The sequence below is a fragment of the Channa argus genome, chromosome 16 (genome assembly GCF_033026475.1).
Source record: "Channa argus isolate prfri chromosome 16, Channa argus male v1.0, whole genome shotgun sequence".
NCBI classification, from domain to species: Eukaryota; Metazoa; Chordata; class Actinopteri; order Anabantiformes; family Channidae; genus Channa; species Channa argus.
Window position 1 is genome coordinate 2,198,187 of NC_090212.1, and position 14,311 is coordinate 2,212,497.

A 14,311-nucleotide genomic window follows, 5' to 3' on the forward strand; every position below is an offset into this window, starting at 1 on the left:
AGGACAGTGACAGCCAAAATAACAAAGGAGTGGCTACGGGACGACTCTTCTGATGTCATTTAATGGCCCAGCCAGAGGCCAGACTTGAACTCGAGAAGAACAAGAATGGGAGCAACTGCCCAAAAATTGGTTTGTTAGCTTGTACCATCATACACAAAGAGTTGAGGATGTAATTGGTGCTAAAGGTGCTTCAACAAAGCATTAAGTAAAAAATGATCAGAAACAGGATCCACCAGAACTCAATTTTGAGTGTTATGGCAAAGGTGGTAAAAACATTTCAAACAAACATATTTCGTGTTATTATGGGGTAATTTTGAATTGGTATTGAAGAATTTTAAGGAAAATAATAAATTTGATCCATTTTGAAATAAGGCTGTAAACAACAAAATGTGGAAAAAGTTAAGCGCTGATGGTGAACACTTTCTGGATGCACTGGGGCGGTCTTATTCCTTTGTTCTAGCTTGGGTCCTCTACCAGAGGCCTGAGAGCTTGAGGGTCCTGCACAGTATCCAAGCTGTTCCTAGGACTGCACACTTCTGGACAGAGATCTCAGATGTTGTTCCTGGAATCTGCTGGAGCCACTCTTCCAGTGTGGGGGTCACAGCCCCTAGTGTTCCTATTTCCATGGGTACCACATGTGCCTTCACCTTCCACACCTTTTGTAAGTCCTCTTTCAGCCCTTGGTATTTCTCGAGGTGTGTCCCATTTTGACTTTGGGACTTCCAGCCCTTACTCGGCACAGAGGTTTCCGTACATTACGCCAGCCACTTGGTTATGGGGTTCCATGGATGCCCTGCCTGCTAGCATATTGCACCCTGCTGTCGTGCTGGATTGGGGTTTCTTTGCACAGCCTGCACCTGGAGACCTTTCTGGTTTGGTAGACCCCAGCCTCTATTGATCTTGTACTTAGAGCCTGCTCCAGTGCTGCTATGATTAGTGCCTCTGAGCTGTCTTTCAGTCCAGCCTTGTCAAGCCACTGGTAAGATTGTTTGACATCAGCCACTTCTTCTACCGTGCAGGGGTTTGTCCTTCCATGAGGATTTCTGCTCTACCTTCTCTTGCTCCTATGGTTTCTGCTGCCCTAGTCATTCACTAAGCACATCATCAAATGGGGCCATCTTCCTGATGTATTCATGGATCTTTGTTGATACATCCTGAATCCTGAATCGAACCCGAGACCTACTGCACCAAAGTCAATTGCAGCAACCACTGACTGGTGCAGTAGTTCAACATGTAAATAAACTATTTTGATCACTCTCCGACCAGCAGATGTTTCTAAATTGGTTTTACAATTTTAAGATTAATGCGAACTGATGAGACCACATCAAACACTGTAACTAAACAGTTCGTGGTTTCAAACAACAGTAGGTTTTTGCCACATTTATCCAAAGGTGAGCACATCTGGGGAAAAAAAGATGATAAAAGAAGATGATAAAAAAAAGATGATAGGTGCAGTATTTCACTTCAGCTCCCCATAGTTATCTCTGAGAAGCACCGTCCACAGAATTTATGTTGAAAATAAGAGATCCTGCAACATAAACCGACTGTGTTTAACTTACGTGAGCATGCATCATGGAGAAAACGGAACAGTCTAAATCTTTCTCCCATTCCAGAGCTGAGCGCACTGTTGCTGGTTGACCTGTAATTAGCACCACGAAGCAGAAGAAGCTCAGTAAACATTTGTTACCTTATTGAGCCAGTTAAATGCTTTTGGGAGGAGTAATTTTATTTTTCCTTTTAGGTTATGAAGGCAAAGCATGACTGTTGATAACACATATTGGGGGGAACAAATTTCCCGTTACTTTATTATAAACCATTGTTTTCTGTTCTGAGTAATTAGAAACACAACATACAGTAAATAACAATATAAACAATATTAAAATGATTAATTCAAAATTGTATTTCTGATTTACAACAATGTTGTTTGTAGTGTAAATTTACATTAACATTTAGTCATTTAACAGATGCTTTTATCCAAAGCGACTTACAAGTGAGGTACAAGACAGCAAAAATCAAAGTCCAGGAGAAAACGTCAAAGCAAAGTCCTATCAGAAAAGTGTTCACAGTTCACGAGATGCAAGTGCGAGAACGAGCAGAAAAGTAGGTTTTTGTTGTTGTTGTTGTTGTTGTTGTTGTTGTTTACAGAGATTTAAGTGCATAGGAAGATGCGGAAGAGTTCTGTTTTCAGCAGTTTTTTTTAAATATTGGAAGAGATTCTGCTGAGCGCGCAGAGTTTGGTACATGTAGTTTGGCACAGAGCTTTGAACCTGATGCGAGCAGCTACAGGAAGCCAGTGTAGAGATCTAATGATTGGTGTGACATGGGTCCTTTTTGGATTAAAAATGAGTGCAAAAAATAGCAGTGCACTTTAAACATTGTTTAAATTACAATTTCAGAACTACAGGTAAAAGCAGAAATGTAATTCCCAGTCTACTGTGGCCCAGCACTTTCTTGCACCGTTCCCTCCCACTTACGCCCCTGCTCACCAGCTCAGCGAAATCACCACCGTGTCGGGGTTCTCGGGCTGCGGGGGGAGGAATGGGGGGGGGGGGGGTAGCTGCGTACAGGTAAGCTCCATCCATAAATGAAGTGAATGAGCTGAAGAGAAGCGTCCCACTGAGAGTCTCTGTTTACCAGCGAATCACGTCGGAGCTTCGCCTCAGATGGACCGGACCGTGGCCTCTCTGCTCTGGTTTGCTCTCTGTGTCGGGATGGAGGGAAGCGTCGCGTCGCAGTCCGGGTCACCGCGGGGTACCAACATCAGCGTTGCGAGGGAAGATCCGTGGGTGAACGACTCGGGGGTCCTGCACGATTACATGGTGTTTTTATATCGAACACTTAGCAAAGCTCAGCCGGGAGACAGACGTGGTGCGCCACTGGTCAACACTGTCACAGGTTTTGCAGACAAAGGAAAAGGTCAGTGAACTAAACATCTTTCTTTAAGTTCTTGTTCATCATATGAAAAGTTGCTTTTTTTCTATTTATGCAATTAATGTCAACAACTTGCTTTGAAGACGTCCTCCAGCACGAAGCTTTAGTGCTTTTGTTTTGAACTCATATTCCAAACTCGTTAAATTCTACTTCGGAGACCAGCGTCTGCAAAAGTGCTGCAGGAGTCTTATTAGGATTTACAACTGATCCGGAAAGCAATTAAACAATAGTTAATCAAAAATCAGTTTAATTGTTTATTTCATGTATTGCTTTATTGATTAAAAACCAGATTAACTTTCCCCATAATTTTAACATGTTCAATTGGTTTGATCCAAATATTATATTGATCAAAATATTTTTCTTTACAGAATATGATAATATTGATAATATTGACTTATATGACTTCATGATGATCCTATGTGTATGGCTAATCCTATCATAACTGCAAATTTCAGTGCATTTTTTCTCAAGCAAATTAGACGATCAACATTTCTCTATTCATTTCTGAAAGTTGTAGGCCTGTGAAAAGGTTAACTGTTGTCTGCTACTGAAAAAAGTTCATATCCTCAGTATTTTCCTGTAGTTAACTGATCTGTTTACAGTCTAAACACTTTTTTTTTACTCATTTTAAGTTGTTTTCAGAGAACATTAATACACAATTCAGTAGAAATTGGTTTGTAGTCATTTCTATATCTTTTTGTAACATTGCCACATTAAAAGTGCAGTGTGCAATTTACCCGGCTCTGTTAGCAAAATTGGATAGAAATGCATAATTATGTTTTCATTAGTTTATAACCACCTGCATTTTTCTTTTTTTTTTTTTCTTGAAATGAGCATTTTATTTCCACAGAGAGCAGGCCCAGCATGCTGTGATGCCATGTTCACACAGTAGCCCAGAATGGCCAAACCAAACATTAGCTCTAGAGAGAGAAGTTAATACAACTCCAGTTCCAAAGAAGTTGGGATGATGTGTAAAATGTACATAAAAAACAGAATGCAATGATTTGCAAATCTCATCAACCCATGTTTTATTCACAGTAGAACCTAAACAACATATCAGAGGTTGAAATTGAGACATTTGACCATTTCATGGAAAATATTAGCTCATTTTGAATTTGATGGCAGCAACACATCTCAAAAAGATGGAACAGGGCGACGTTTACCATTGTGTAGCATCCCCTCTTCTTTTAACAACTGTCTGCAAACATCTGGGACGTGAGGAGACCAGTTGCTGGAGTTTAGGAGAGGAATGTTTTCACATATCTGTCTAATGCAGGATTCTAGCTGCTCAACAGTCCTGGGCCTTTGTTGCGGGATTTTTCGTTTTATAATGCACCAAAAATCATCCATTGGTGAAAGGTCTGTACTGCAGGGAGCCCAGTTCAGCACCCAGACTCTGCTCGTGTAAAGCCATGCTGTGCATTGTCTTGCTGTAATATGCAAGACCTTCCCTATAGAGACGTTGTCTGAATGGGAGCATATGTTGCTTTAAAACCTCGATGTACTTTTAGCATTGATGGTGTCTTTCCAGATGTGTAAGCTGCTCACAACGTAATAATGCACTAATGCAGCCCCATTAGTGCCTTTTGCACTTTCCGCTGATAACAAGCTGGACCATCACTCTCCTCTCTTCTCCTCAGAACAGGGAGTCCATGGGGTCCAAAAAGAATTTCAAATTATCTGAGCTTAGAACAGTTTTCCATTTTGTCTCAGACCATTTTAAATGAGCTTTGGTCTGGCAAACATGGCAGCATTTCTGGATCCTGTTCACATATGGCTTCTTCTTTGCATGATACAGCTTTAACTTACATTTGTGGATTGCACAGTGAACTGTGTTCACAGACAGTGATTTCTGGAAGTGTTCTAAGAACATGCAGTGATGTCCAGTAGAGAATCAGGCCTGTTTTTAATGCAGTGCTGCCTGAGGTTCCAAAGATCACGTGCATCCAGTTTTAAACTTCAGCCTTGTCCCTTGCACACAGAGATTCCTCCTGATTCTCTGAATCTTTTGATGATATTATTTACTGCAGATGGTGGGATTTTGCAATTTTATGTTGAGGAAATCTTTTCTGAAATTGTTCCACAATTTTTAGATGCAGTTTGTCATCTTTACATTCAATAGGCTCTGCTTTTCTGAAATGCTAATTTTATACCCAGTCATGTTACTGACCTGTTGCTAATTAACCTAATTAGTTGTCAAATGCTCCATTTGATTTCATTTGGGGCAATTACTATTACCAGCCTCTTCCAACTCTTACAAATTGTGCTGCTGCTATCAGATTCAAAATGAGCTAATATTCTCCATGAAATGGTAAAATGTCTCAGTTTCAACATCTGATTTGTTTTTTACGTTCTATTGTTTATGTGCTTAGTTATCTATTGGGTTGATCAGATTTGTAAATCATTGCTTTCTTTATTCATTTACGTTTTACACATCGTCCCAACTTTTTTAGAATTGGAGTTGTGTTTTCACTTACCTGGAAGCACTATTTAAATATACAAATAGGTTAACAAAATTCTATTTCTTAATATATAGCTGTATCTAAAGTCATCTCATCACTGCACATATTCGATGTGGTTGCAGGATATGAGATGGCACCTGATGGATAATACAGACTCTCTCTCAAATAATTGGAAAGGAAGAAGTGGGGGAAGACAGATTGTTCCAATCTTTAACCTCTACATGTCACTAAATGTTACACACTGCACCTTTAAATACTCCGATAAATAAACAAGACAACGTTTAATTAGAATTTTTGTTACAATGACAATGTTCAAAAGAGACAACAGACAAGCAATACAAAAGAAAATCAGCACATTAAATATCCCTAAATACTGGGTGCAGTTTTTTTCTGCTAATTATTTTTTCCAGTTGTTATTTTTGCTTTTCTAACTGGGGAGATTAAAGTTATGGCAACTATACTGAATAGCTATGTTTTTCTCACAGTGCTTGTGTTTATATGGTCCAATCTCTGTGTTTCGCTCCTTATTCACAGACCTTCCATTTTGTGAGACAGGTCAGCGATACATTTTTGACATGTCCAGCCTGTCCAGGGTAGATGAGTTGGTGCAGGCAGAGCTAAGAATCTTAAGGAAACCTGTAGTAGACATTCTGACAGTTGTAACAGCTGGAGGAAACCAATACAACATCCGTCTGTACTCCTGCTCCGCTAAAGGTGCTTCACAGACACAGCTCCTGGACTCTAGAACTGTGAAGGTTTTGGATGCTGGTCTTCCCAGGTGGGAGGTGTTTGATGTGTGGTCCAGCATAAAGGCGCTTTTGAAGAACCCCACAGAATCACTGCAGGCCTGCTTCCACCTCCTGGCCTACTCTGAACTGACCAATAAAGTGGCTGACCCAGTGCTCCTTGGGCTGGGTCGCCAAGCTCAGCCTCCGCAGCAGAAAGCTTTGCTGGTAGCTTTCTCACATGCTGACACCAAGAACAGTCTGTTCACAGAGATAATGGAGAAAATAAAGCACAAGGGAGGTGGATTTAGACTCCCATATCCCCTCCAACCTACTACGAAACGTCAGAAGAAGCAAAAGCCATATGGCCAAAGAGCCTTGTTCAAACGGTCATTCGGGGGTCAAAGAACAGCAGCTGCAGGAAAAACTGGACGTAGGAGGGCTCGCTGCAGCCGTAAACCGCTACATGTAAACTTTAAAGATCTGAGTTGGGATGACTGGATCATCGCCCCCTTGGACTATGAGGCCCACTACTGTGACGGTGTCTGTGATTTCCCCCTGCGCTCCCACCTGGAGCCCACCAACCACGCTGTCATCCAGACCCTCATAAACTCTATGGATCCAGGTACCAGTCCACCTAGTTGCTGTGTCCCCTCTAAGCTTAGTCCCATCAGCATCCTCTACATCGACTCAGGGAACAATGTGGTCTATAAGCAATATGAGGACATGGTGGTGGAGAGCTGTGGTTGTAGGTAGCACAAAGAAAGTTAAACAGAATTCTGACCATGTTGTGAAACAAAGTCTTAACAATAACCCTCATCTGAGCTCTGTTTTTGTTGCCACCAATTGCTGTAGAAAATATTTGGTTCTATAGTGTTCGGCATTTCTTCGCCAGCTATTTGTTAACTTTGCTGTTTGGTGCTGGGCAGGAAATGGTGTTGATCACAATGGGATAAGTATGAAAGCTAAAAAGCTCATCAGGACTAAGAGGAACCGCAGGTTTAAGAAAAAATCTTTTGTACGTTTGTTTAAAAAAAAGCTATTTTTTGACAGAAAGTTGGATATTAGCCAAAACTTGTTCATTTCAGCAGAAGGACCTTGAAGCCACAAAAATGGTTAAGATTAGGGAATAACAGTGGTTAGGGGTAGATAAGGTCATTGATCTAAGTCAGGGGTTCCATACGTGGTCATCAGGGACCTCTACCCTGTTTTTTTTTCTAAAAATGCCTGCACCACCCATTGCTGATTAACTACATCAGGTATATTAAGTTCTTCAGAAGTTGGGGGATACTGTGTTAGATACGTGTGGGAAAAGCAAATTGGTAACCTTCAAATTTTGATTGACTGACCTCACCAAAACCAGGTAAACAGCCGTGGGTAGTACACTACATGGTTAGGAATAGTTGGAAAACAAGCAGGGCAGGGGGTCCTTGAGGACCAGGGTTGGGAACCATGGGATAATAAGTCCCAGAAAAAGTCTAAAAAGACTTCAGAACATCTTGTTGGTACTCTCTGATTTGTGTCTACAGACAGATGACTCACAATGATTCTCACTCAACCAGGTGAGGTTACCTAGAAGTTGAGTCCTTGTAACTGAAATGGAGTTGCCATGACTCAGCTTCCAGAAATATTATAAACTTATTTCATACACTATACATTCAAATATTGCTTACATCAAGTTTAGAATTTTTGGTTTAGAGTAGCATTTCATTTCGTAGCCAATTTCCATGTCAACACTGTCTCTCTGCTTACTGCTCTGCTTTTTCTTTAATTAAAAAAAAATTAACTAATTTACTCCCTCATCTAAGTCTCAAGCAAATCGAAATATTCGTGTTTGACGTGTTATTTATAGAGATCTACATAACATACTAAAAACATTTTTTTTATGTATTGACAAATTTACTTTGAAAAAACTGAACTCTTAGTAGTATGAAAACATGTGAAATATATATTGATATAAAAGTTATAGTAAACTGAAATTACTTTCTCACAGTTTGCCAACTAGTCAAGTTGTAATTTAGATGTACTAATATGTCTGTCCAGACTCAAATTCTAATCAGTTCATTATTGAGTCCAAGGAGACGCTTGTGCCAAATTTGGGGAAACTCCGTGGTGTACGGTGGTCCATCTCACATTCAGAAGAACTGGATGGATGTGAGGTCACAGCAACCTTCACTTTACACCACCACAAGCTGATCCCTTCATCTATGAATCCAAGTGGACATTTATGCCAACTCTGGTTCATGTCAGTGCGACAGACAGAATGTGGTAACCAGATAACGAAAAACCCAACATGTCACAGCTGTAGCTGGCACGCAAGCATGAAAATCAAGAGGTCAGACGGGACAAAAGGAAAGGGAGAGAAGGATGTAACTGTAGTCAATTGGCTTTTTTTTTCCTTTTTCCTCTTTAAATATGTTACAGGTCAAATCTCCCACATTTCCTTCTCCAAGTGAAGACAGTATCTCAGAAATGTCACAATGACATGTGAATCAGTGCTAGAACTTTTTAAAAATTTTACACCAGTGATTTCTATATCTGGGTTTTTTTTCCCTTGCACCACCCTCACTGGTTTGAAGTGCTCCACTGGGAAAACGTACTGTCAGGAGAGCTTTGTCTTTTTCACCAAGTTGATAGTGCAGAGATGATTGGAAATAAAGAGTGAGAGACTTGGCCGACAACAGCAAACAAAGGTCCTTACTGTAGTCAGACACTGTGTTTCATGGTCATTGCTGTGACCATAGAGATAATATACATTATCTATGGCTGTGACTACCAGGATGTCCCCACCAATTAGAATTTAACAACATTTGAATCAAAATCTGATGACATTTGTGGGCTACTTTACATACGCTGCCACACTATTGTCAATCAGATCTGGTCTAACTACTCCCACACAATCCAAACACAGTGTGCTAACCCTTCCAAAACGTCACGAATACTTAATGTTAGAAATGACAAACATTTAAAACCACATTTCCAGGGATAAGCAGCCTGGTTATTAAACGCTGACATGGCATTTAAAAAGGTTACCGACAGGTCACACAGTTTTGTTTGTTACATTTCTTAGCATCACTTGTTCAGCAGATTACTACATCTGCAGGGGAATTATGAAGTCAGGTTTTTATCTTCCAAGCTGGAATTAAACGTGTTTAATCATTTGCTTCATAAATTTTTTGATACACTCAATCTCTAAGCACTGTATGTACAGTATATTTAGTTTTTAGTTCCTCAAGGTCTGTCTGAAACGAGCTAGCTGTGGATAAATGTTACATCGTGTTCTCAATGTGATACAGTCATTGGCAGCGCCAGTGTTGCACAGACATCAATGGAACATACAGTAAGATGATAAATAAAAGGCATGTACAAACAAATCCCACATCTCTTACGCTGTTCGAGTTATTATTTATGGGAGTGGGTGAATCCAAAAGTACAGGATTTCTTTTGTATGAAAAAAAAGTGTAGAAAATAACTGGCCACATAACAAAATGAGAAGTGCTACAATGATAGGTGGCTGTGGCTCAAGACGTAGAGCAGGACCTAATGCAGGGTCGGTGGTTCAATCTCCAGCTCCTCCAGCTCCTGCATGTTGAAATGTGCACGAGCGAGACACTGAACTGAACTGAAAGTGTGTCTCTGACCTGTGAAACTCTATGCCAAATGACAAACAATGGAAATGATGTTTTCCTACATCAACACTAAAACTCAGTTGAATATTTCAATAGAATAAACGGTATTTGGTTTAGTGTTGAGAAAATGTTTTACACAAGTGCCACCACTTGAAATGAGTTGTCATTTTAGGTTTCAGTTTATGTTTATGCTAATTCTAAATCAAAACACAGTGATATAAATAGAATTTATAGTAAAATTAATATTTCATATTGTCCCAGCACTATACATTTATTTTCTTGTACGTGAACACAGCTGGCACATCTGTCTTAGTAAAGGAAAAGATTTGTAAATAATCTCATGTCCTCAAATCCCCATGGATCCATTCTACCATAATTTTAGCAACTTCTCTTCCTGCATCCAGGACGAAGGCGTGGCGGAACCCATTTTCACACAGTCTGATATCTCCATGGGGAAAGTCCTGCTTGATATCATGATAATACTGTAGAGGGCACCAATGGTCGGAAGCTCCATAATAAAATATAAGCTGAAAATAGAACAGATTAACTGATAGGTCAAACTCAGTCTTTGATCCGTGTCTCTATAGTATCAGATACTGACTAGTGGCTGTTTAACACACACAAATGTTTTAATAGAACTGTGTAAATGTGTCTTTTCTCACCTTTTTAAGATTTGTCTTGATAGTTACGTTGTCTCTTTCTAGAACTTTCCTCATTTCCTGGCCACCCATATACATAGCATTGGCTATAAAGACAGAGAGGGAAGTGCATTTGTTTTGTCATGGCTGGTGTTGAGGTCTGATATATTACAAATGTAAGCACATGCATTTTGTATTAATCTATTAAAAAATTGTGTTTTGGATTTTAAATCACTTATATGTGTCATTTAAATGCAACTGGCAAATTTAGTTTCCATGTATTTTTGTCTTTTATGAACATGTTTTATACTTCATACTACATAAATAATACATCTATGACGTATAATAAAGTAATTTCCTGTATTAATTATAATTTCATCAATCCCCACAGGGAATAACACCAACAATGATTTGCCTTTACTCAGGTTTGGGATCTGTCAGTCTGCATATTCATTTATGCCAATAGAAATTTCTAAAAAGAGCAGTGAAATTACTAGAGATCCAGTTCTTCTGGCCACGATGTTGACCAGAGTCCTTTAATACTGATATCTGCTGATACTAAGTACATAAAGGTTTATTACATTTTTTAATATTTTTATTTCATTTCAAATGTATTTTTATTTACTTGCCATATTATCAGCTTATTCCATCTGACACAGATTATTTTTCAAGAGCTACTTGGTCTTGAAGGTCCTTGCTCAAAAGTATTAAGTTGAACATTTTAAATCACAATCACTGGCTGCCACAACATTAAGTACACCTGTGCAAATGAATGCAATCCATTTAATGTTCTACCTACTTTTACAAGGTTATCATTTCTCAGTTTTAAGGTTGAAACTGTCAGAAAGGCGACAATTCTACTATTTTTCCATTATTGAGGTCAATGTGTGGAGTCGTACTGGAGTGCATTATAAGAATAGGTGGTTCTAATATTCTTGCCACCATATTTCAAATGTACAAGGTGTCCAAAACATTACGGAAGCACATTCTTTCTGTGCTTCCTGCCCATTGTTTTCATCGTTGTTTGCTGTTAGTGATTTAATGCAAATATAATAAGAGATTGGAATGTGAGAAATGTAATTAACCACCACACCATCCCTTTTCTCTCTGTGAACTAGACTCCCCCAAGAAATGACAAAAGAATTTTATAAAGTCTACATTAAATCAACAGACCTATCGGATATTTAATGTGTGCCTTGGTGAGTGGACCTGGTTGTCCATTCAAACATGAACCTGCAATCTTCAAATGTCATTTATTCTTGACATTTCAACTTTATTTTAACACTCATTTTTAATTCATGTGGCATTTCTTGGTGGTTAGAATGACAAAGCCGGTAATTTCAGCTGTCAGTAATGAGCATTATTTTCTTTAAGTAACTTGCTGGTGAAAGTGCTCTCTGTTGCTGTTGTCTGTACATAGCCAGAGATTGTTTGTGAGGGCACATCGTCAACATTGAATTTTCAAGTTAGGTTGTTAAGTGTGCATCCCCCCTTACAATGGAATGGCTTATAAGGGAATGCAGACTTATCAAAAGTAATAAAATGGTCAAAGAGTGTAGGGGAAAAAGTTATAGTAAAACTATAAAATTATATTAGTGCATTCATTTCCATCCACTTATGATAAATTTATTAAAAAAAAAATAACTTTACTCAATTTCAACATTTATACTAGCTCAGTGTGCATTAAATATGTTGAATAATGTTTTGCCATTTTAAAATTTGGGGATGCAAACTTTTGCACCCATGTGTAACACATCATATACAGTATGTCACAATAAGCAACAAAGCTATACCAACCTGCACAGTCTCCGCTGAGTAAAGCTAAAGTGGGCTTGACTACAGCCAGGTCCAGAGACCGGATTCCACCTAACACCAGTTTGATCAGGCCGCTTTTGAGTATGTCGGGCAGCAAAGAGAGCAGAAAGAGAGGCAGGTAGGTCAAATAACGCATCTGACACAGCACTGGGGTCATGACCTTCCCCTGAGGTGTCTGAGCCATGTGTTCGATGGTGGGAAACAGCATGACAGCCTTCAGAATCTGTATTACGTAAAAGAGAACAATCATAAGGTGAAAATAAGTGAATTGAAATGATGGAAAACCCCTGAATAGAAAAGGGGTAGTTTTTCGTGTCATTTAATCTGCTTCTGTTTTATAGAAACAAGACTATGATGCGTTTTAACAGCTTCATCTGAGAGACTTCTCAGTATGAGTAGTTTCTTAAGTAGCCACAGAGGTCATTACAAAATATATAGAGATATGAGATATAGTGACTAACTTTGAGTTCAGGATCTCTCTTCATCATCTCTAGAATTATGTAGCAGCCAATGGAGTGTCCAACCAAGACCAGGTTGGTTTCTCTGGGAACATACTTCCTAAGGAAGCTCAACTTGTGCTCAATCTGTCCATCCAAGCCAAACACATCATTTTCCGCTGCCAAAGAGGAATCTGTTAAAAAAAAAAAAAAAAGAAAAATAAATTAAAAAATAGAAATATAGCTTTAATGCTGTAGCTGTGAGAAATGCATTTCTCTCTGCTGTATATAATAGGTAACATGTTTTAATATGTTAGGGATACAATATCTTGTTAATTTTACTATAGGAGATGGGAAGTGTGAAAAATATAATAATATAATATATAATATAATAATAATCACTACCTTCTACCATGTCCATTGAATCTGGATGTGCACAGTGTCCAGCATGGCTTACAGCCCACACTGGGTGGCGGTAGCCAAACAAGCTATGAAGCGTTTGCATGAAGGTTGTGTAGAAACCCACTAAACCTGGGTTACCTGTGTAAGAGAGGAAAACATATCTCTTCTATATAATGTTTCCACTGGTTCCGCTTTTGATGCCATAAATATAAGAAGTTTAGCTTCATAAATATTGTCGCAAAGTCAAACATCTGTTTCAGCTACATGGTATTTTGAGAAAACTGACTTAAAGAAATTGGATTAGTTTTTTGCTGTTCAAATATACAAATAAATAAAATTGAATTAGCACAGGGGACAATCCACGAACACTTGTAGGAACACTGTTCTACACATTTAGCTAGTGTTCACAAAGAAAAGTATAAGATGATATCTTGGAAAATTAGTCCAGCTCACCTGGAATGATAAGAAAAAGAAGTTTGTGTCCTGATTGTAACTGACAGGAGCCATATTTAAGGACCTCTGTGACGGCTCCACAACAGTAGATAAACTCCGTCTGTGGGTCATCCCTACTGTCTGTCACCATATTTTCCATCTCATCAGCTCCGAGGAAAACTCTAAAATCCAAATGTGATCATTTGATTATTTCCTTAGGTCTAGTTTATTGGACTTTTTAGCACAGTAAATCAATGCATCCAGATCAAACGCAGATAGAATTTGTCATCAGGGTCCAAAGGGGAAGCGCCACATCCACGTCAGAACATAAACAGATGGCCATGCATGTTGTGAGTTTCTGCTATCTGTTGGTCATTTCAGTGATATTGAGTGAATAAAAGTTTCAATTTCAATTTAACCAATGCAATTATAGCTACTTAGGTAAAGCCGAATAAAAGAGTGCTTGCTTAATGTATTACCACATTATTAATCACCGTAATTTGTAAGTTCTGCATAACGTACGACATAAAACGTATGAATTGCATAGATTTTAAAAGTGGATAGGTATAAGAGAATCACTGACGCCGATTTAAATTACATAATACAACATGTCTCTAAGTAACGTTATCTTGAATCCTCGTAGGCTGTTTTCCGTTGGTACCTGAATCGTCTATTGTGTACAAAAATGTTTTTACCTCTAAATAACGACAAAAAAGATGATGAAGGATGAACTACAGTATTCTTTCACTGCGTAAACTTCCTGCTTTTCACTCTATTGGCTTTCTGATTGGTCAACTGAGAGGCCGTCCCACAATGCCTCGCTTCTCTTCGATAAAGGGC

General features: G+C 38.9%; 2 protein-coding genes across 2 annotated transcripts; one reads left to right on the forward strand and one right to left on the reverse strand.

The window, feature by feature from the left end:
• Positions 1 to 408: 408 nt before the first annotated feature.
• On the forward strand, positions 409 to 6,874 carry gdf7 (growth differentiation factor 7). The gene is made up of 2 exons (XM_067479872.1): positions 409 to 2,916; positions 5,928 to 6,874. The coding sequence occupies exons 1-2, from the start codon at positions 2,664 to 2,666 to the stop codon at positions 6,872 to 6,874; spliced, it is 1,200 nt and encodes a 399-aa protein (XP_067335973.1). The 5' UTR covers positions 409 to 2,663.
• On the reverse strand, positions 5,656 to 14,311 carry ldah (lipid droplet associated hydrolase). The gene is made up of 7 exons (XM_067479870.1): positions 14,167 to 14,311; positions 13,493 to 13,653; positions 13,043 to 13,177; positions 12,662 to 12,831; positions 12,183 to 12,423; positions 10,410 to 10,492; positions 5,656 to 10,274 (listed from the first exon to the last, which is right to left on the reverse strand). The coding sequence occupies exons 2-7, from the start codon at positions 13,629 to 13,631 to the stop codon at positions 10,086 to 10,088; spliced, it is 957 nt and encodes a 318-aa protein (XP_067335971.1). The 5' UTR covers positions 13,632 to 13,653; positions 14,167 to 14,311; the 3' UTR covers positions 5,656 to 10,085.